Source organism: Agelaius phoeniceus, chromosome 1 (assembly GCF_051311805.1).
Source record: "Agelaius phoeniceus isolate bAgePho1 chromosome 1, bAgePho1.hap1, whole genome shotgun sequence".
In the NCBI taxonomy this organism is placed as follows: Eukaryota; Metazoa; Chordata; class Aves; order Passeriformes; family Icteridae; genus Agelaius; species Agelaius phoeniceus.
The window spans coordinates 113,848,361-113,871,440 of NC_135265.1; the positions used below are offsets into that span (position 1 = coordinate 113,848,361).

General features: G+C 36.5%; 1 protein-coding gene across 7 annotated transcripts in view; it reads right to left on the reverse strand.

Annotated features, from left to right (window-relative positions):
- The window catches only part of ST18 (ST18 C2H2C-type zinc finger transcription factor), a 168,931-nt gene that overhangs the window by 68,609 nt on the left and 77,242 nt on the right, over positions 1-23,080 (reverse strand). For 3 of the 7 annotated variants that reach the window (XM_077185492.1, XM_077185503.1, XM_077185513.1), the window contains 2 exons: positions 6,784-6,890; positions 97-151 (listed from right to left, as the gene is read on the reverse strand). The exons of 1 other annotated variant lie outside the window; for it this stretch is intronic. In XM_077185492.1, the coding sequence (XP_077041607.1) occupies positions 97-151; positions 6,784-6,890 (162 nt within the window). The remainder of the gene's footprint in view (positions 1-96; positions 152-6,783; positions 6,891-23,080) is intronic. 3 more of the 7 variants (XM_077185522.1, XM_077185519.1, XM_077185528.1) reach the window with 1 other exon arrangement.

Genomic DNA, 23,080 nt, shown 5'->3' on the forward strand with positions numbered 1-23,080 from the left:
CAGAGTCTCTCAGTGCACATTAAGGACTGTGCACAGGAACTATGATATTTCATGGTGTTCTGGGCACAGGGTCGTGGAGTGTGCTTTCTAACTCACCCTTGGTTCCTTTGGAGCGTGTGCGCAGCTTTTTATTTTCCCCATCTGCATCCATCTGCAATATTAACACAAGGTCTTTAATTCATACCTTTTGCCATTGAGAAAAAAAAAAAAAAAACAAAAAAAACCAAAACTCCAATACTTTTTTTTTTCACATTTCCAAAGGCCAGACAGTAATAGGAAAAAAAAGAATAATCATGCCTTATTAATCTTGTCAAAGAGATAAAAAGCCATCTGTGAATATCTAGTAAATACCTAGGAGATACCTTTAATGATGCAGATTTGTTTAATAAAGTGATAGTTATGAGTGACTCTGTAAGGTTTAATTATGAGGTCTACAGGTGTTAGCTGAAGGCATAAGGTTAGAAAGAGTAATGCTGCATGAGTGCTGCTTTCAGCATCCACCTCCTGAAACAAAAGGTCCTAGAAAGCTGCCATGACTACAGGAACTCTGCATTTTCATTGTAACTGAGGCATAGCTCCATAGATATTTTGGAACCTGCATTTCTTACAACTTCGTCCTTAAGGCATGAAACCTTCTTGCTTGGCAATGCATAACTACAGATGTACAGCTTTGAAATTCTTCAACACTTAATCAACTACTTGTTTAAGAAGTTTTGCTGGAAGAGACAGTGAGTTATGGATTTATAGATTTTTTGGGAGGATGTAGTATCCACATTTGTATTTTATATTAAATAAAACCAAACCCAAACAATTAAAAACCCCAGAACCCCCCAAAAGTCAGCTGATGTCATAAGTTTTCTAACTGCAATAAGAGAATTCTTTCAAGATCAGCTGTTCTCACTACACTTTTGGCTACATCTGAACCCAAATTGGAAATATGCACCTTCTGGTCTTGGATGTGGCCCAGACACATAATTATAGGGGTAGGCTTTCAATCCAGGGATTTTATTGCAAACCCCTGAAATTCAAAGGGATTAAGATTTCATGTTGTGGTGTGGAGAACTGCAGTGACATATAGCAGATTGTACAACAGTGCAATTTTGACCATGTCCAGGGAGGCAAACTCCTTTCTAAAAGTAACACTTTATACATAAGAAAGACTCTATCACCAGGAATTTTTTTCTAAGCAAAATTTTGGGGACTATGGAATTTTTCTTCAGTCTCTGAAGGAAGCTTGCTATCTGTCTTTACTTGAATCTCAGTTTCCCTGTTTGTAAAATGGTGATGATAAATACATTGTAGACAAAGCAATTCCCATGAGCTTCTGCAGATCAGTTTGCAGACACCAGTGTCTGATTTATGAAACTGTGTTGGGCGATAGGTAGATATGGAGACCAGAAGTTGCCAGGCATCTCTCCCTGAAAAAATGTCACAAGATAAATACTGATGTCAACAGAGGATCCTGTCAATTATTTCACTTTTTCTTTCTGAGGATCTGCTGAACTGCACTGGACTGAGGAATGATGCAAGAAGTCCTGTTTGTGCCTTTTTCCATTTATAGAGTCTGAAGATCTGAGTATGCTTTATTTTTAGCTCAATATGACTCAGATTACTGAGATGTTTCAAAGGTCTTATCTGAAAGAACATTGCAGAATATTACAAAATTGACCTGAGAAATAAAGAGTAAAGTCAGCCTTTCTAGGGGATAAAAAGCATTTCTCTAATTTCCTGGGGTTTATTTGTTTTTATATATGTTTGAACATTATAAGCAGATATTGGAATCAAATTACCAATTTGAAAGAGAGAACACAAACATTTGAAAAGGGTATTCATGGACTTGAAGAAGTTTAATTCTAGAACACAGGTTAGTGATATTTGAAATGAAAATATAAACTGATGGAAATGCACATCAAAGCCAGAAAATTATACCTTTTCTCTGTTTAAATTTACATCTGATATTGATTATTAGCAGGGAAAAACATGAGGAGCTTCTGTTTATGTAGTGGGGCTGATGGCAGCCTTTACTTGTTACTATCCTTAAAAGCTGGAGAACGAGTTTTTGCAATGTGACTGCAATGGTAATGGGAAACATGGCTCTGTTCTCTGATGCTGAGTTGTGATTGAAGGCACTGACCTGCCATAGACTTATAATAGGGGAGCAGGTGTGGCAATGATGGACTTTAATTTCCTTTAATAAACCTTTTATGTGCCACACTTTTACTGCCATTCTATGCTCTCCAAGGTCCTGCACATAATAGGTTCATTACTTTTGATTACTATAGTCTATTGAGACAAACAACTCCAGAACACACTATATATTATGTTCAGTTAAACCAATATAGACTATTTATCCACTGTGCATTATTTCACCTGCAACTCTACAGACAAAATTAACAACAGCTCCTGTAAGCTAAAACTATTAAAACCACTGGTACTCCTTTGTCATCATTTCATAATAAATACCACACCAATCACAGTGCTGCTCTTTTAATTATGAAACAAAAAGCGCCCAATGCTTCTACTGAACAGCAGTTACTTTGGTCTAAACAGCAGGTTGCATTGTGATGAATATTTAAAAACTGCACAAAGAGTGAAAACCAATGATAAAATCAATGCAGGTGATTTTTCAATTGATTTTCTTTCCTTGTAAAAGTTTCACACTATGAGATATCTTTATATCAACTCAAACCTATAATTTATAAGACAGTTTAGCCTGGTGCATATACATATCAAAATAATCATCATGTCTGTATTGCACAAAAGACACCTTAACTTACAAATTAGTCCTATGCATTAACTTGAATTACAAAAGTGACTGCATGAAACTGAAATCTCTAAACTGTGTCAGCAAAATAAAAACCCTTCTCTTGCTCAAAATTTAAATGTCTTATCTTTGGAGTTTGACAGTTCTTTTAGAGACTGCCTGATACTGATACAAAGTGAACGAAGTGTCTCACTTCTGTTTTTCATCTGTGTAGTGATAATTTTACATGAAATCACATCAAAGGATGGTCAGCAAGAAGCATTCAAACTTTCAAATCACCCATGGAACAACAAAAGGATTGAATTCTGAGAAATTCTAGCCAACATTGTTAGAGGTACTTGTTATGAAGGTGTTAATTTGAGACATGTATCATTACTGTTGTGACTGTAAAGGTTGGATGGATTCTGGAAGGTGCTTCATGCTGTCAAAGCAGGGGGACGGTCACCCTCCCTCACACTGCATGTGTTGGCTTGAGTCAGGAATCCATAAGGGGTAAATAGAATGGTCATGTCTGCACAAAATCCTCACACAATATCTCACTGTTAATTTTTTTAGCCATCAGGACCATGGGGATAATGAAATGTTTGCCAGGAAAATTTTATTGGGGGTTATAGTCCCATAAATTTAAGGACAAGCTTTATAAAAATAATGGCCAATGAATAGTGGAACTAAGTCCACTTAATCTTTTATAGCTAGATTCTTTGATTTGATGGATTTTAAACTCATCTAAACATTCTCTTTTCAAAATTAGTTGAAGCTAGCTAATGGACTCTGAAGGAATTAGTGGGAAATACACAGTCAGAAACACAAGGACAGAGGTGTAGCAGCTCTGCAGTCCCAAATCATTAAGCAAGTAGGCTAAGAAATAAATACTCTCTGCTTCAGTTATATTCCATTTCTGTGATCTCAAAATTTACTGAAGATATTGATGTTGAATTATTTTCTGAAAACATGTTCCAATAAATCCCCTGAGGTTTATGAATGCCCTTTGCCTGACTTTGTGAATTTCATTCTGGTCTTTCTTCCACTTTTCCTTCAATATTGATTGAGATATAAGTGTAAGTCAACAACTAGATCACAGAAAACTGACTGGAGTCACTGACAATACCCCAAATTCTGCTTGGCTGAAACTGTAAAAATTTACTTTTTAACTGCTACAGGATATTCATGTTTCTCCAGATTAATTTACTTGTCCAATAGCAGCAATCATACTTTTTGAGCAAACTATTTCAGAGTTCCTGGCTGCAGGAACCAAATGGTACTTCTTTTGTTTTTACATCCCACTGCAGTTAACAGACTCAAGAGCAGCACCTGGAAATACTTCCCCGAGTGAGAGAATCAGGATTTGGCTCTGAGTTTGGCTTTTTGTGTGCCTGGAGTCTGTCTGTGCACATGTGCATGTAGTGATTTTATAATAGGATCCAAGAATATGACTAACAGCTGAAAATAGGGCATGTGCAATAAATTATAATAACGACAACAATAATAATAGCAACTATTTCAGTTTACTTGCATATTTTTTATTTTGAATTTCAGAAACTGAATTGACACTACTATCTGGGTAGGATAGTTTTACAGCACATTACTGTGAAATAAACTATGGCTTAGGGAAGCCAGTGCTGCTGACATAGGTAAAAGTGAAATGCATCTCCTGGAAAGAGCTCATGTAAGAGCTATGCAGTTTTTAATTTCCATTGTAATCTTCACACAAACATGGCTTTCCTGGAGTGGGTTTCACACTGCTGGAGTGTCAGTCTGTTTCCTTTTGCATAACTAGCTAGAGGAATAGAAATCACCAGTTCATCTAGAGATAAAGAGTATAAGATTTATCATTGCACTGTGAGTTTCTGACTGAAAGTTATACCTGATTTTTAAAATTAAATTCAGGGAATCATTTCACTGGGACAAACTGTACCTGATTTTGGTAAAGGAGGTCAGGAAAAAGAATCACTTTTCTCTACTCTTTTTAATTTGTGAATTACCAAAGTTAGTATTGAGATAACAGCTATGTCTGTCACAAGCTTGGTGAATTCAGTCAGAAGAAAAAAACTTGCTGATTTTTAAAGCACACAAATCCATTCTTAAATCTCCAACACAAGCCACAGACTTAAAAGATGAAGTCAGATTCTGCTAAGGACAATGAACAGGACTGTGCTATACTGTGTCCCAAGGTGACGGGGCACTCTGTGTACTTCTCTCTACAGTAAATAATTCTCCCTACAGTAAAACCCTCAGAGCAAGATTTTCAGTGGTTTTGATACTTATATTTCGATATTTCTTTTCACTAACTCATGTAAGATTTTACCACATAAAAAGAGAATAAAGTCATAGAGAAAAAAAATTTTAATAATCTGAAGGCAAGATTTCCTATAGCCCACCCAGAGGAGCAGATCACTATTTCTCTGAATGTCTATATGTGTGCTGACTAAATCTTTCTCTTAGTCCATGGTAACATTTTTAATATGAATTACTAATCTTACACTGACGGTGAGAAGTATAGTGAGAGAAAGAAATGCAGAGAACACATATAACAGCTTCTAGAAAAAGTTATGTATTTTCATTGCTGGCCGTAAAAATAATCCAGAATCCAAATACAATTTTTTTTTTAGGAACATAGCTTGCAATGCGGTTAAAGTTTCTTGCTCTTCTTTTTTTTTCCTTTCTTTTTTTTTTTTAATAATATGTTGATGACAAGAAACAAAAAATATTTAGAAATATATTCCTAAAGACTATCACTAAAATTATGCCTTTTTTAGTGATTTTGACTATTCTTAACCAAGGAGTCATCACATCTTTATTTTTGAAAATTTTGCTTTAGCTTGCTCAAAGATGTGCCTGATTTCTCTAGGAAAAAGTTGAATGACATGGAAATAATTGGTTCAGCTCGATGAATTTCTTGGGAATTAAAATAAGTACATTTACTAAATTCAAACTTTAGAGCATGTTTATAACACATATAAATCATCAACAATTTGGCATTTTTTACTGTGATTGAATGGTGTACCCGTTTGTGAGAAGCAGATTTTTTATATTGAATTCACTACTTGAAAATATGCAGAGATAAAATAAGCCTTAGATCAGAGGCAAGCTTGACTAGCTTTGTAATGAGGATGATTTATTTTGATTCTCACTTCTGATTTCTGAGTTGTCACTGCTGTTGTATACTTCATCCATGCAACTTTGCACAACTGGCCATGCTGAATATAAACCAAAGCCATATGTTTATGTCCTTTTGCCAAACGACTACAGCAAATAGTTCTATTATTCCCTTAGGTAACCAACATGTGCCAAGTATTTCTATTAGTCTTCTTTACCAAGGCTTTAGAGGGCAGAGTCACAGCTTCATAAAATTAAGGGGCAACTGTCAGTTTTTAAATTTAGAGAAAAATTATATAGTACACTAAGCTGAAATGCAGCTCAGATCAGGCTACTTTTTTGGAGGTTTTTCTCCCTAGATTAATATTTTTTCTGTCGTTCAAGGTGTTGTCACTATTTCCTGTGCTATTATACATTAAACATAATTATTTAGAAGAAAGAGTCAGTAAAAAATAAAAGCTTTGATGCTTTGAGGTCTTTCTAAATACACTAAAGTTTTAGCCCACCCAACTGCTATATAGTTAAAAAAGACCCAAACCAGTAAACCTTACACATATATATATAAAAATCACCAATAAGTTATGAATAAATAATTTTAAATTTAACCAGTGCACTGTGAAATATATTCTCATTCTTGGAGTCATATAGATTCAAAGATACTTGTGTTACTGACAGTATGTATGGCTAAAAAAGTGTAGTTCACAAACTTAGGAGTTAGAATTGCTATGCATTTACAAAATTTCTCATCTCTTCTACTGTTTAGTACTGCTATATCTGACTGTTGAAGACTTAAACCAGCAGATATTATGCAAGAAAAGTGATCCTAGTGCATGAGGCACGACACATGAAACCACATAGTATTCTACTACTAATATATAGACATATTTCTACTCAAATAAAATTTTGTAAATAAATTATCCCACCTTTGCGTGTTTCCAGGTGAAAATATGTGCAGATTCCAAAGGACCAAATTTGCCACACAGCCCAAGATGCCTTGCCTGATTTAACAGATAATCCTCAAATTCATTCTCTAGAAAAAACAGACAAAGAAAGAAAAACAAAACCAACAAAACAAAAAAAAACCCAGCTATGCTAAATAAAACATAGGTGAAACGAGACACTCTTTAAATCAAATGGGTAAATAATCCTGGCGCAATATTTTCTTCAGCGGTTTTACAAAGATAGGGTGTAGAGGCATCGATGGTGCTTCTAAAAGGCATAATGAATATGTTTTTTTTCTTTTCTTATAGTAATTTCTTTACATCATTATTTCCCTCTTGTGAAATAAACCCGCTCTAAGAAAAGTTTTTCATCTTGTGTGGACAAAAATCTACCGTTTCTATATGTAGAAATCCTTAGTCAAATATTTTAATTGCATCAAAACCCCTTTGACTGAGTGGGATGGTTCAGTTCATGATGTAAAATAACTGAGAAGCATTCTGAAAGATTTTAAAAGCAGAAGAAAACCCCTCCATTCTATTTTTTCTGCCTTCAAATATTAAAATTTAAAGTTTGGCAGGCTGAGAATGTTCTCAGCTTAAGCCAAATTAAGGAAATCTTTGACATTTCTCCACGCTGAATTTTTATTCCTTTTTGTGAGGGACTTTATGCTAAATCAACAGTGACAGCAGAGGAAGTAGAGCTGCAGAAGTCTACATCTAAGTGTACAACACCGAGCTCCTTGTTTTCAGAAATACTGAATACCCAAACCCTCCTAACACTTAAAGTTCTAGGTACCTGCAACCTGGAAGAATCTGACAATGAGCAGTTATTAAGGGCAAGTTTTATTTAGAGGTTGCTCCTAACAGTAGTGACCAAAACATTAAAATTTTGCTCAGTTGCGTCTTTGGAGGTCTGTTTCACATATCATCCAGTGTATTTTGTAAAATCAATCTAGTCATTGAAGATATTCCAATTATGGCAAAGTTTGCAAATAAACTTTCAGAACTTTAACTGTTCTTTTAATGATATCTAATGATGTCTTTTTCAACAAAATTTTTAACGTTACAGTTCTGAAATTGCAAAGGGTCATTCCAAAGAGATTCTCAGGGAAACTGGAGTTTCTTGAGCGACTAATTTCTGCTTGTGTCCCAATAGATAGGATGCTGGTTTCATCCCATCAAGTACTTTTAATTATAATCAGTACACTTTGATCAAATAATGAAACAGGCAACAGATGTAAGATGATAAAGAAGGGAGAAAACCCAGAGCAAACCATCCCAATACCAAAAGGATTCTTAAAGCTTTTTTTGAAACTACATTTTACTTGAAAGAGATGATGTTTATCCTGAGAGACCCATTTTCCTGTTATTCTATTTCAACATTCATAATACAAACCCAAAACCACAAAAGAAGTCTCAAAGCCTTCTACCTTCCTCTTCCTCTTTGTTCAAAACACAGTAACCTAAAACAAAAGATCGCTGAGAATAACTACAATGGTGAGCAAAGCTTTCTAAAGACTTAAACTTAGCGGATTTTTGTCTAAAAATTCTAGCAACTTAAGTATTTATTAACAATATATTTTTCCTTTATTTTCTCAAAGATTGCCAATAAAGAACTAAATCACATAAGGGAGTAGCTGCAACCCCTTTGAGTTCCCTGATGTCAAACTCATTAGCATCCGAATAACCACACAGCAGCACATCATCTGCACAATTGCAATTTTTTACTACTTTTAATAGCGTTTCTCAAAGGGCTCATTTTCAACTTTCTTCAGTGGTTAGTTGGTTCTCTGGGGAAAAGGAGCTTCCTGACGCTCACAGCTTCCACTCAACAACCAGGCCGTTTGCTGTCAGCAGCATCAGCCCTCTGCCCTAACCCCATCTGCTGTCTCTCTGCATCCTAAGGGACCGAGAGTTAAGACAGCACAGCTGAGATCCACTTGGAAAAGTGCACAAAGGACAGGGAAAAACATACTAAACTTTGCACATTTAGCTTTACATAATAAGCTAGTGTATTGAAAGTCCTCCTTATAAGAAAAGGAGCTTGAACTGGGATGAGTCTGGGGGACAGTTTTTAAAATTGTACTGAAGAACTACATGCAACAGTGGCAAAACACAAAAACCTGCACCCTTCTGCTGTGTTTGAACACAGCAGAAGTTGCTAGTGGTTAGTAAGTTTAAATGTGCTGGATTTGACTTCCTTCACATTACAGGGTGCTGACTGCCATTCAGGTGATTCGTGGGTGAGTACCCACATTCGAAGATAGGGTGTCTCATAAAAAGTCTAACACAATGTCATGCATCTGTCATGCTACAAACAGGGTCTGCAGGATTATGCTGTGTCACGGGATGTGACATGCCCTTAATGTAACATAAACTGTGTGTCACCCCTGTCCTCACTCCAATAAGTAAGTTATATTTCAAATATAAATGTTGGGATCTTATAGTTCAGGTAGCAGAAAAAGTCTTGGAGCTGATTTTACAGGAATATCAAGGTTTTATACTGAATCTATTTAGGAAGTTTTATGTGTTATAAAATTGATCATGGGCCAAATTTTGAGGTATTGCAAGAACAAAAATCTGCAATGCCAACTGGAGAAAATAAGACCTCAGACACAAGAGCCCACAAAGTACATCAAACCAGGTTGTTGGTGGCTTTGATGATAAGATCATTGTTGATAGAAATGAGGCAGAGCTAACTTATTTATTTGTCAATCAAGGTTCCTTGGTGGGGTCACTCCCCTCGGGTCCACATGTATCTTCATTTCGCCCAATCTATTCATAGCTTGCATTAACTTATTTCTCTTTTTTAATCAAGAATTCAAAACAATTTACAGGCACTAAATTATGCTTACACTTCAACTGTCTATGTATTTTTTATTCTAGAAGGTGAAGGCTACTTGCCTATAAAGAAAGCTTCCATCCTTTTCAACCATCATCTCAATTCAACTAGAATAATAAACTTTATAAACCCACAAAGATGGAATATATGAGTTGCTTGATTTGTCAGTGTAATTGTTCAGTGAAGTCACCTGGAGCCTTTGCAATTCATTCCTTGGTTTATAGCCATTTCCAGCGCTACATGATTTTGTACTGACTCTGAAGTGCCATCCTACTGAGATCCATGAGTCATACCAGGATACTGATGTGAATGACAGTTTAGGTCCTGATCCTCTACATCAGATGTTGGTGACAAATCCCTTCAAACAGCTATTTTGATTGACCCATCGTCTGTGGGTAAAAGTCCACTCATTCAGGTCAGATTACCAGAGCTCCTGGGGATTTTAAAATGAGAAAAGACATATTGTAGAACAAAAAAATTATCTCATCAGAAGTCCCAAGTTGTTTTCTCTATCAGAATTTCAATACTCAAAGCTGCACTATATTTGTGAAAGATCCCAAAACTTTTTTAAGCATAATAGATTCCATTTCCAACAGGTTAATTTGATTTTCTCTCATTTACCACATCTTTGGTTGATATACTGCAAATGCGGGAATGAATCATGGCTTCAGTTTGTGATTTGTTAACTCAAAATAAAAGCAATGTCTAAGAAACAAAATCCAATGCACTCACCATTATGATCCCTGAACATTTCTTGTGGTACTACAGTGACAGTGAATTATCTTTCCCAAGACAAAATGATGCAGTGTATTTAGTATTTGAGAAAATAACATGTGAAGGAAAGATACCATTACAAATAAATAAAGATAACTCTAGACTTCAGTAAGATCTTTATCCTGCACAGTCTGAAGTCTGTGACTTTACATTAAGTTCTGCACAAGCCTCGGGGAGATCCTGAAGTACATGTAAAATGTTCAGCTCATGAGTAGCTGAATTTCAATACCTACACGCTCCCTGCAAGAAATCTGCAGGACTCTACTTGGAAGCTTTTTTTTTTTTTTGTGTATGATTTGAGCTTCAGAAAGGAGTTTCCTTGGGGCAGAGTACTCGTCTTTACCCTTGTTTCATTTAGTACAAAGTACACAGGAAGCAGGATTATTGCTGTTTCAACAACTGCATTTTCCTTCTCAACTTTAATGCTAAACTTTATCTTATTTTGTTCTACCCTGAGATGAACAGAAGGCCACATTAGCAGTGTGAGACAGGCTGGTAACCCAGGCAGTTGCCCTTCTAGTACCTCTAAAAAACTTCACTTCCACTTATCCTCTTTTAAACAGGGCAGTAACTCCAAAGCCAAGATCATATTTCACCGAGCAGAGGAGTTTAACTTTCACCTGATTTAAGCAACAAACTATCCCTCAAAGATGCCGGAGGCTTTGCTGTAATTAACATAACTGCATTTAGATGCTATTCATGACCGATAATTCCAACACCTTGTGAAAAAAAAAAAAAAAGGTTGCAAGCTGTAAACATTATAAACATATTCAAATAAGCTTAACGCAATCTGCCATGCTTATTTCTGCCTAGATCATGGACCAGCGAAATGGTTAATGCAAATGGATTTATAATTTGCTTTGGGGGGCCAGTTTCTTCTCCTTATTTATTAGCCCAGCTGATGGGGCAGATTTGATGAGGCACTTCTGGAATAATTGAGTCATCACACAAAGAAGGCTGCTAGCATTCAGAGTGGTTTTATCAGCAGCAAGCAGGCCTGATTACTGACAATTACACTCTGATCCGGTGATGGAGGAGAAAGAGCCAACGAGTGGGAAATGTCCGTGTTTCTATCCAGGAATAATTTCTACATTCATTTTACATGCTAAGTGTTTCCTATCTCTGCATAATAAACTGTAAACAGGAATAGATGGCACAATGTCCCTTAATATTTCCTGGTAATGAAGACACAAATGTACAGTGAGTGCTGATAAATATAGATGAAACATAAGCTATTCTCTGAGTCGGTATTGTTACCTTTAGAATAAATGCATTTTGGTGGTAAAAGCATAATCATAGCTAATGCAAAAAAATGACAGAAGATTGAAGCTGTCCTTGTAACTACACAGAAACTTTGTAAAAGTCCTGTTAATCACGACTGCTCTAGAGGCTCATAAGCTGAAGGTGATATACTGGGAAGAACATCATTTTGTTTCTCAATAGTCAACTATGTAGGAACTCTTTTGCTTCGACACACTAAAGGAGAGCAACAGCAGTGACCTCCATTAACACTTCAGGGATAGAGCACATCTCAATGCTAAACTGAAAAACAATGGAGCTGGTCCTAGAAGACATCTTCACCATGATAAATTCTCATTTCCCTCTCATCAGCTTTAAGACAGTGTTCATAATGAATAATAGAGCTAGACCATGGATTTCATGAGTTGTGTTAAGCAATACATTATTTCCTTTAGAACATTATTTTTATAGCTATTTAGGTGCTGTAAAATGGCTGTTATTAACAAAATTCTGCAAGCAGAACTTTGAAAAACTGTTTCTTCAGGAGAAAAAAAAATGGGGGAAAACATGAAAGCAGACATAGGGGAGAGTTGAAAAGTAATTTTGTGTTTGTTGATGGGCAATTATAGATTCAACTAGAAAAAGTTAATGTCCTAGTCTGGGGAGAGTTTTCCTTTTTAAGAGTTGATCAGGCATGAAACACTGAATAATAAACTTTTGCATGCTTGTTTATTCCTTTTCCTCTTCTTAAACTAAATTCCTTTCCTCTTCTTCTTGTTTATTTCTTCCTCTTCTTAATTTATAGCTTCAAAAGAGCTAAAAGTTATTCTCTGCTCGCCGACAGTAACTATGGCAACTATGTTTCATTAAAGTAGCCACTTAACTTCAAGGCTTGTGTTACAATGATATGCATTATTTTGACTAAAACCACTCCATAACAACCTTATGATTTCAGAGTAATTTTAAAAGAAAGTTCAAAGAGTATGCATCGTTGACTCTGGAACACAGGGTTTGTTTTCTTCTAAAACATGTTTACTCTTTTCCAGCCAAGATGACTTTCCCTGTGGAGTCATCTCTGTTGTGAGGCACTGCGTGGGGGGACCGCTGCTGCCTTCAGCAAGAGATGGCCACGCTCTGCTCACGGAAGAGCTGCCCAGTAGTGGCAGGATTGAGGCCAGCAGGAGATGCCTGAGCACACAGATCAGCAGAACCAAGATCAGCGAAACTGTGTGGGTTTAATTACTCTGTTACCGCCCTCTTCCGTGGCAGGAGGGTCCTGGGCCGGTTCTGATGTTTGCTGCGCACCTGCTCTTTAGCTGCCACTGCTACAGTCCTTCTACTGTACCTGTTTTTACATTTAGTTAGGAATTTATGAATTTCAAGGGCAACCCATTTATGGGGTGCTGCTATGGTTGCACTGGATCTCTGTAGAAGTTCTGAAGCTGGTTAGGTTTAGTAAAAGTGGTCACTTCTCAAACACAAGCATAATCTAAGTTCCTCTATTCACTCCCTGTGATTTTTGACTGTTCCAGCCGTATTATTTAGAAATATTGTAATAGTCAGAATTGGTACATCAAATTCTGGGAAAAACTGTTGCTAAATAGCTGACTGGACATTTTCTGACATGGAATCAAAAGGAGCAATAAACCTAAAAACGCAGTCTACTTTTATTAAAAGAAATATAAAACTACCACTCTGCTATCCTGTGCATTCATCTTGCCCTTTCTGAACAAGTTCTCTTCATTAGGCATGACAGGCATGTCCCAGGAAAGGGAAAGTCACACAAAGGGAAGAAGTGTGCCTTCCCTCAACATGCAAATCACATATGTTCATTAACTTCAAGAGTGCCATGTGAAGTACAGTCTGCCACCATTTAAAAGACTTGTAATGACCCTAACTGCTAAAGATAATGAGGCCTTTCTTACACTATTGCATTGCCCTGAAGATCTTAGGAACATGTTGAAAAGCACAGGGAAAAAACCTCCAAGAATAAAACCACCTTGCAAATCAAAGTAAAAATTGACTAATACTTGTCAGATACAAAAATGAGCATGTCAAAAGTTCCTTGGGACAGATTTCTTATGCAAAAAGTTTTGCTCATCATATGTTTGCATCAGGTAAATCAAGCAAGGAAAAGCATGTTCAATTTATTCAAACTTATGAAATGAGATCTGCATCACCAGGAGTGGTGGTTCAAATTCTCTTTTCAGAACCTTTTATGATTCTAAAGTGAGACAAAGATTATTTCCTGAAATGACACCTGTCTTCTGTCGTAGGCATAAATAGAAAGTACCATGATTGAGCAAATAACTGGGAAAAAGGGATTCTAGAATTCTCTTCCTGCCTCTGCCACTGATCTGTTCTGTGCCCCTCAGCAAGTCTTTTCACCTGTCAGCTAAATGAGGATAACAACATAGAGTGCTGTAAAGTGCTTTTGTGCATTTCTAAACACACTTTAATGTAGCAAATATTATTTTCATCATCATGGATTCATCAGTTCAGCAGTAGCTCATTTAACTTCCTCTGAAACTCAACTTGAAATGTTTCCTCTTTCACTGCAGGTTTTTTTTTTAAAAAAAAACCCAAAAAACAACAAAAAACCAAAGAAAAACAAAAAACACAAACAAAAGAACCCAAATAAAACAAAAAAAAACCAACCAAACAAAACCCCCCAAACAAACAAACAAACAAAAAGAAATATAAAAGGACAACAGTGAGAAGGATGGCTACTAAAAAAACATATGGTGAACAGCAAAATAATTTAAAAAACATTTCCTTTCTCTTCTCTCCTAATATCTTAGGCAATCTGGATATAACTGTAAACTTTACACATCAGACCCTTATCATAAAAATCTGTTTGTATTCCTGTATAGAGAAACATTCTCAGAGAAAATATCTTTAACTATTTTCCCTTGAATATTTTTGGTCTCATTGCTGAAAATGTCAATAAGGTGTGTATATATATATTTACTTATGAGTGTATATGAATATATATGTGTGTGTGAGTATAAATATATACATTTCTGTGTATATAAATTTATTTACATGTTTGTGGTAACATTAAGTTCAAATATCGCACACAACAAGCGCTGTGCTTAATTTAAAATAATTTGAAAGAGGAAAGTTTGTTTCAATATGAACCCTCAGATGTGTGATAAAAAATGACCAGTGGCACTGAGTTAAGAATAACACTACAGGAACATATCTCCATAGTACTACTTCATATTAGAAAAAATAATAGTAATAATTCTCTTGCAGCAAACTGGACTATGGCAAGATGAAAAAATCAGCCTGTGGATAGATGTCTTGCAAACTTTGTCACTTAAAATTCAGTTACCCTTCAGATTCCCTAGTGTAAGCCTGGCTGCATTGAAAACAACCAGGACACTCTGGTGGACCTCAATAGTAGAAGCTATCTGCAAGTGAAAGCACTCACACACACTCAGTGTTAATCACACAGGTATACAAATACACACTCCTGGTCAGAAGGTCTGACAAAGTGAGGTGATCAAAACTATTTTGAATGTGACAGCTGTAAACAATAAACAGCAGTTTAGAAATTCCAAGAGCACTAAAGGAAATTTTGTTATTTTAGGTGATAATTATTTCATTCTTGATAAGTAGGCCTTAATCAGGTGTCTGTGTGCAATAGTCTGGTTTGTTGTTTGGGGTCTGATTAAATCATGGGCTCTGTGTCTTGAGTTGGTACCTCAACTGCCAAAGTGCATGCAGAAAAAGGGATGGGCTGAGGGGTGGTTTTTGTGCTCAGGGCATAATCCTTTTTTTTCTCTTTTTATTTTCATATGGTGTGCTTACCTATTCAGGAGACAGATTTTTGCTTTCTTTTGAAGAGGTCTGATCATTTTGCATCAGAACTGTGTCCTGACACAAGAAGTTGTAGCTGTGACTTTTAAATAACCAGCCTCACTAAAGACTCCATTATGGCAACCTACAGCCTTAAATCATTTTGACAGTGCATTCTCTGCACTGCCCATGTACTTGGAGGCTGTCCTCAAAACACTGAAAGCTGAGACAGTGTTCATGGTTAAGAAAAGTCCAGAAGCAGCCAAACAGGTGGGCACTTCTTTCAGAAAAGGCCTTTTTAGATAGAAGACCTTTTGTACACTGGTTCTATCCTAGGCCCCTTTCAGGGGCTACACCTGAGAGAGAAAGTGAATTATCAATGACATTTTTTTAAAGAATCAGTGGTTTAACACTAATTTCTAATCAGATCCTACAGAAAGGAACAGCTCGCATGGCAGCTGTACTTTTCCCAGGGTTAATTACCTTTCACTGCTCTCTACTAATGAGTCAGCTGTTCCTGTCATCACACAACTACACTGTGTTCATCTGTAGCTCTAGCTGTGGACAAACACAGTAGCTAGAGCCCTGTTTACATATTGGCGAGGTTTGTTGTGCAAAGAATTTGCAAAGCAATTTAAAAAAAAAGAAATACTTAAAACTCCTTCCAATCCCATATTTTTTTCATGGAAAAAACATTGCTTTTTGGGCAAACACCATGTTCTCCACGTTACTAAATGCATCAACAGGAGTAGGAATCTAAGGATATAAAAGCTAATGAAAGGGGGGTTTTTTGCAATATTGCATAATAGTTTGTAACAGGAAGATAAGATCCTTGTAGCCATCTAGTTTATCTTACCTGATTGTTGAGTGAGGATATTTATTTATAGCTTGCTGACCTAAGAACTAGAAAACTTCTTTGTAAAATATTGGTTTAAGTAGTATAAGTGATAATAGCACAAGAATTAATGCAGTTAGGGAAAGAGTTTGTGTTATTTTATGTGACAAATTTTAATAAGACAATGATTTAAGACTTTCAGTAAACTGTTCATGTTTTGTATGTAATTCCAACAGGTAATTCAATAGCAAGTAAATAGAACACATAATCTCCAGCTAGGTTGAAGAAGATGTATTTTTTCTCACCATATAAGATCAAGAGTAGATCTCACTACTGGTTATTTCAGCTTTCTTGTGGGAGGCTACAAAGACTATGGCTAAAGACAGGCATAGTGACAGCTCTTCCAAAATTCAAGTCCTGTTTGAGTCAACATTCAGGAAATGTTTTTTGTATAACTGAGGGCGGGACTCTAAACTGGTGCGTCTTTATAAAATGATTTTATGCTGAAAATATCTCTGAGGAGGTCACCCTGATCTGGGGAGATTTCCTCAGTGTAAGATCTGCAGGTGTTAGCAGAGAAAGCAAATTTTCACCGGACAGCATACACACACATGTCACCAAAGGGACAGCATACACACACATGTCATGTGAGTACATGGCATGTGAGGGTGAGCTCAGCTACCTGCAGTTCCATCTACAACAGGCCTGTTCATGAAGTTATTATTTCAGGCTGAATTCCTTGCTAGCTGTCACATGAGATAATGGAAATTGACAAATTTGTGGCAGGGACATAGACATCTTAATATAAAGATGGAAGAAGAAATTTAAGCTTCTGGCTTCAGGTAAACCTTGCAGGACTGACAGCTCAAAATATGATAAATTTCCTTTTGGGAACACAAAAGCAAAGCACCATGGCATTCCAAGGGATCACTTCAGTGGTCATCTAGGAAATGAGTAGTACACTTTCCTTAGAGCATTACTGTGGCAAACCACTTCTTTCTGTCAGGCATCCTGGGCTGTGCAAGTTGTATTGACAGCTCAAACACTCGGAGCAGAGAGACAATGTGAGCTGTGTGGTTATGCTCTTTTAAAAGGCAGATATTTATTTATTGCACCATTAGAAGCAATATCCTGCTTGATTTTGGATTAAGTGAAAGTGAATTTCCTGAAGGTGCATTAATTGGGTTTAATGATTCACAGAAACCCCTGATCACTCAGGTCAGACCAGGGAAAACTGTTATGTAACGCTCTTTTTGTCTCAGATTCTTCCCCTGACCATATTCCTTCTTCCAACCCACTGTATCTCACTCACTGTTCCTGAAACAAAAAAATAAATTCCCAGGGATAGCCTGACTATTCTCCATACAGTCAAAGTCTTCTCATGTTACTGGGCTTTTCTTAGGTTTCCTGAGTTCTCAAGAACTTTATATCTCCTTCATCCATGGGCAGGAAATAGGGAAAAATCCTTTCTACATGGTGAATAAAAAAGCTTCACCTTTGGAATGAGTTTCACCTTTCCTGAGATCTGGTTTGCTTAGCTTGGATTCTGTCAGTACCCAGGCTCAATATCTCCCTAGTAGAAGAAGGCTCCATGTTGTACACTGAAGGAACTGGGATGCTAGAAGGCAGCTTCTCTAAAGAATCTGTTGAGCAGATGATATTCCTATTGTGAGGATCTCTGCAGGAAATTCTGGAAGAAGGAAAAATGCCACAACCCATGGTGTCTTCCCTACTGTTTCCTCTTATAAACTTTACTTCTTTACTCCTAAAGTATCATGTAAATGTAAAAGACAGGGATCATCATAAAACTAACAAATGGATACCAAGCCCCAAATAAACAGGGAAGTAAACCTTGTGAGGGTGTCTGCAATGCTGAACTTGCTGTTTGTAGGCTGGCAATCATTGATTGAAAGCAGCTTGCACTTCCTCAATATCCCAGTACTATTTCCCATAATCACAATATAGTAGCATGTAAGTCACATTAATAACAATAAAAATAACTGGTGTTGCTAATGTTGTTGCTATAAATAACACTGGCCCCAAAGCATTCAGGGCTAAAGCTGTTTATTCTCTCATGCTATTCAGAATGACTTAGGGATATGTAAGAAGACAATTTCTGATGATAGACACTAAATTTTTGATTTTTGGGAAGAAAAGTCTTAAACTTATGTTTAAGTTTTCAGAAGAAATATTATAATTTCATAAAGGTTTGTGTTTATTGAACTGGTGCCAATTTATATCACAATAAATGCCCACAATCTTGTGCATGCTTTTCATTGACTTTGAGTCTGTGGAGGTGCTACTGGAGGTGCAGAGTCACTCACCCTTTGTAAAATTCATCATTTCAAAATAAGATAAAACTGAGCATTATCTTCCAGCAGAATTTACTCCTGTGCCTATCCTACACTTGGGGAAAGAGTATGAAAAGGCAAAACAGCATCAGAGACCCAGCTATTGCTCCCTGCTTCCAAGGCCCACCTGTGCCTTGTGTGGCATGGATCAGGGAAGTTCATGGACAAATACTGTCCCATAGGGATCATCCACTACACAAGGCTAAGTGCAGATCTGTGGAGTTGCATGCAGCTTTGAAGCCTGAAGGAATCTTGAACTGCTCACTTGGAGAATTTAACAACTTTGCCTTGATCAGAAGGAACTTTGAGAAGCTGTCCTTAGGAATTTAAAAGATGATTTGTTTAAAAATCACATGCCTATGTATTAAAATCATGGGATGATAAATAATTCTGTAAAAATCTAAACTTGTGTCATCAAATCTCTTGAAAAATGAAAGAAAATACTTGAAATCTATGCAAAGTATGCACAGCATCTGAAATTTTTATCTGAAAGCTTGTCTATAGTTTATATGAAAGCATGGAGAATACTGAATCCTTAAAATCACCCACTGAAATAGTGCAAAACTGTAATCAAATCAATCTTTCTATTACTTTGAAGTTCAAGAAACAGAGTCTTGAAAGCCTGAGGAGACAGAGAAACCACCCCTAAAACTATCTCTGGATGCTAAGTGGTGACTAACAGGAAAAAGAAAATTTCTGGAAATGCTTCTATCATCAGTGTTTAAAAAATACAACAGATTCAAAATATTTTTGAATTAATGGATATTGATAAATCTTCACAGTATGTTTCTCTTTATTTTTAAGCAGTTTTGAGAAAATAAACTTTTTTAAAAAGGAAATATAATGGCTTCTAAGAAAAAAAAAACCAAGGAACTGAAACCTTCTCTTTTGTAAAAATTACATTTCAGGAGCAAAATTTAGTCCTCTGAGCTGCACAGCAGTATTCACTTCTGTCATTCTGCTCTCCTGCAATAGCTAAGTAGACAAAGATTTTCATCAATGTCATGTAGGAGAGGAGCAAGAGGAGACTTTTGATCTACGGTGAATCATGTTATCCATATCACTGTCTTGTATGAATATGAGAGAAATATTTCTGTGTAGAGACAATTTAAGAAGAAATCAAGTCCAATTTGTAGGCTGGATGGGAAAGACAGGATTCATCTTCATAACTTTACATGCCTGAAAGGCAAACATGTGTTTCTGAGGCAGTAACTGCTGGATTCCCATGGTCTCTGGGTAGCCTGTAGGCAACCTGCAGGCATCTCTGAGCCTGTGTAGATGTGTGATGCATCTTACTCATTTCATACCCTTCAGGGTGAGATGAATTGCACACAAGAAATGTCTCTTTCCTCTGACTCTAAAGGGAATCTGGATGACTGGCTCAGGTCTAGCCACTTCCACTGTGCACGCTGACATTTCACCAAATGGTGATTCCTAACCAAGGAACCTATGGCCATCACTGAACAGCATCTTACAGCTGAAATAGCACGGATGCCATGTGAGCTGTGTTGTGAAGTAGGGCTGGGAAGGCAAGAGAAATAGATGGGAAAGCATCCTCCAGGAAGGAAGGCAGTGCCAGTCCTTGTAGGAAAGAACTGGCAAACAGCGTGAAGCTGATGAGCAGATAAAAGGGAGCACTGGTAGATGGTGAAACTTGCAGAAAAGGAGAGTTAGCTGCAGCTCTGACATGAGCAGTGTGGTGTCAGAGACACGGGAGAGCCCAGTGCCAAGAGGCAAAGGAGAAGGTCAGCATCATATGGTAAATATTTCTTGTCTAGATATAGCAGAAAGAAGACAATCAAGCTCTAAGCAGAACAGAGAGAAACAGAACTCTAAGAGTTGGTACAGCCTGAAACACCATCCTTTTAGTGTTTGCATTGGACAATATTTTAGGAAGGAACTAAAGTGAGTAAATTCATCACATGGATTAATGCCTGATAAATGGAAAGGGTCTGATATGAATAAAAGTTGCCAATAGAACTTATCTGTGTTTCTTTTACTATGAACTGCCACACACCAGAGGAACCTGATGTTACCAGTGACAGTGGATCTGCATTTAATTCTTCTGTATTGCTTTGTTTTAGCAATACATGATTCCACCTGCCCTGTTTTATTTGGTGTCTTCAGTTCCGAGTCAAGTTTTCAGCCATGTAAGTAAATAAATTAAAACCCAAATTCTTTCTCATGACTTTTGCTGGCCTTTGGGAGTTAATAAGAACCAGATTTTCAAAAATTAAAATGTCATTATGCCTGCATTGCTTGCCACAAACATACCCTTTTTTTAGCATGTAAGGTGAGTGTTTAGACAAAGAATTGTTAACACAATTCTTTGCTTGATTTGTGAGTGTCAAACAGATCTGAGTCACATGCACTCAGTGAAATTCAGTGTAAAAAACAAAATGAAGAAAATTTTATTATTATTATTATTATTATTATTATTATTATTATTATTATTATTATTATTTCAAGTATTTACCCCAAAGGAAAAAACCTTGTTGGTGAAATTCATCATATCTAAACAAAAGTCTGGCAGCTTAAGTATATGAACGGGGGAAGGGAGACTTATTTCCTGAGTTTCAACAGATGTCATACTTAATTGGTTGTGAAATAAACCAGAGCTACTCTCGGCCTGTTTCCCTAGTTTCAGCTGTGAAGACACTTTTAAACATGTGCATTTCCCTCCTGCTTCTCATAATGAGGGTGTGGGGTGAGAATCAAACCTCCAAAAGGAGTAAAGCAGTGTGCATGTTGCATACAGGCCTTCAGATACACTAATTAAACAGAAGTGAGAGTTGTATCTTTTGTCCCTGCAAGATACAAATCAATACAGAATGAGCCAAGACAACTCTGTTGAAGGGTTACTGCCTTTGCCTTCTGCTAATATCAGGAAGTCACTGGACTATCCCATTCTGCAGATAGCTTTTCCATCTTCCTGTATTTTCCCTCAAAAACACTCTCCTAAATCACAGCATTGTCAATGTACTACAGCTAGTTGAAATGGGATAGTTTTTTTTTTTTATTTTTGACAGAGAAAGCACCTTAGAGGTTGGGGTTTTTTTTCCCCTTATGGTTGTTTTCTGCTAGAAGCAGAAGAGTAACACCACATTTACCACAAAGGCATCTACAAAGATTTTTTTAAAAACAAAGGACAGTCAAGCACAAAATAGTTTGGCTACACATGGTGATGGACACAAAAAAACTTCTCACAGACCAAAAGCCCAACCATTTGGAACTGTGTCTAACCAGTAGTCAGTGGTATGCTAATATAAATAAAGTCATTTGTTTCTAAAGGGCTATGACAAAGAATGTTAGCCATTCGTGTTATGCCTTATTGGATGTAGCCCTATAAATCAAAATGCTCTTTTGAGCTTCACAGGAAAAAGCTAAATATATGATAGGTGCCTCTCTGTGAAACTCAGTAAACAAATTAAAAAAAAATTGGAATAATGTTTGTTAAAACATTTCAAATGGAAATGCAATGAGAATTGTGTAAAAAAGAAAAATTAAGGCCAAGGTTAAATACATTTAATTCACCTGTGGCAACCAAACTGAACAATATTTGTTCTTTTAGTTTAAACTTGGAACCCAGATCCCAGAGGTGCTAGGAGAGAGCTTTAATCCCTAGAAAAAAATTCAAATTCCCAAAGTGTGTGATGAAAACCAGTATAATCCTTCCTGAAGTGAGAAGCAAAATAGAAAATACTTTTTTTTTTCCCTATTAAAACAAGAGCAGTCAACATGATCTTTATTCTTTTAATGTTTTACAGGTCTGACTTTCGGCAGATGACCTCTCTTGTTTGTCCCTACATGTTTTCCAAAATATAAAAGTGAAATAGAGTCCCAAGGGCACTGTACTTGAAAGGTTATGAGAGTTAGAGAATTTTAACCATGCCTGCCAAATCAGCAGATGGCTTGTGATTATAATTATATGCATCAATAAAACGAATAATCTTTACAAAATTTGAATTTCTACTAAAGTAAGGGATTTAGTAAGCAGATGCAACAGAATGCATTTTCTTTAACCCTTTTTGTAGACAGTACTGTTTATTACAAAAATAATGGCAAGGTTCTCCATAGATTAGCTTGGACATACACTTGAGCAATAAATATATGTTTCTTTTGACCAAGTGTCAATGCTATTTAGTGTGATTTATGTGCTCAGTTGCACTCTGTTCACTAAATGTTGAATGCTTATATATAGGATGATTCCCATCAGACACATACTTCAAAATGGTCTTTAATTTTATAAAATGTTAGAGATGCAATGAAAATGTCATGTGCACTCATTCTCTCCATTTTTGTTGCAGTGCTCGTTCTTTCTGTTTAGGATTTGGTGACTTTCCATGCCTCTTACGGAGTCTGAGTTAACCACAATATCAGTGACAAAAATACTTTTTCCCTAAATGTGGTATATTTAGGAAAGGTGTTTTGTGT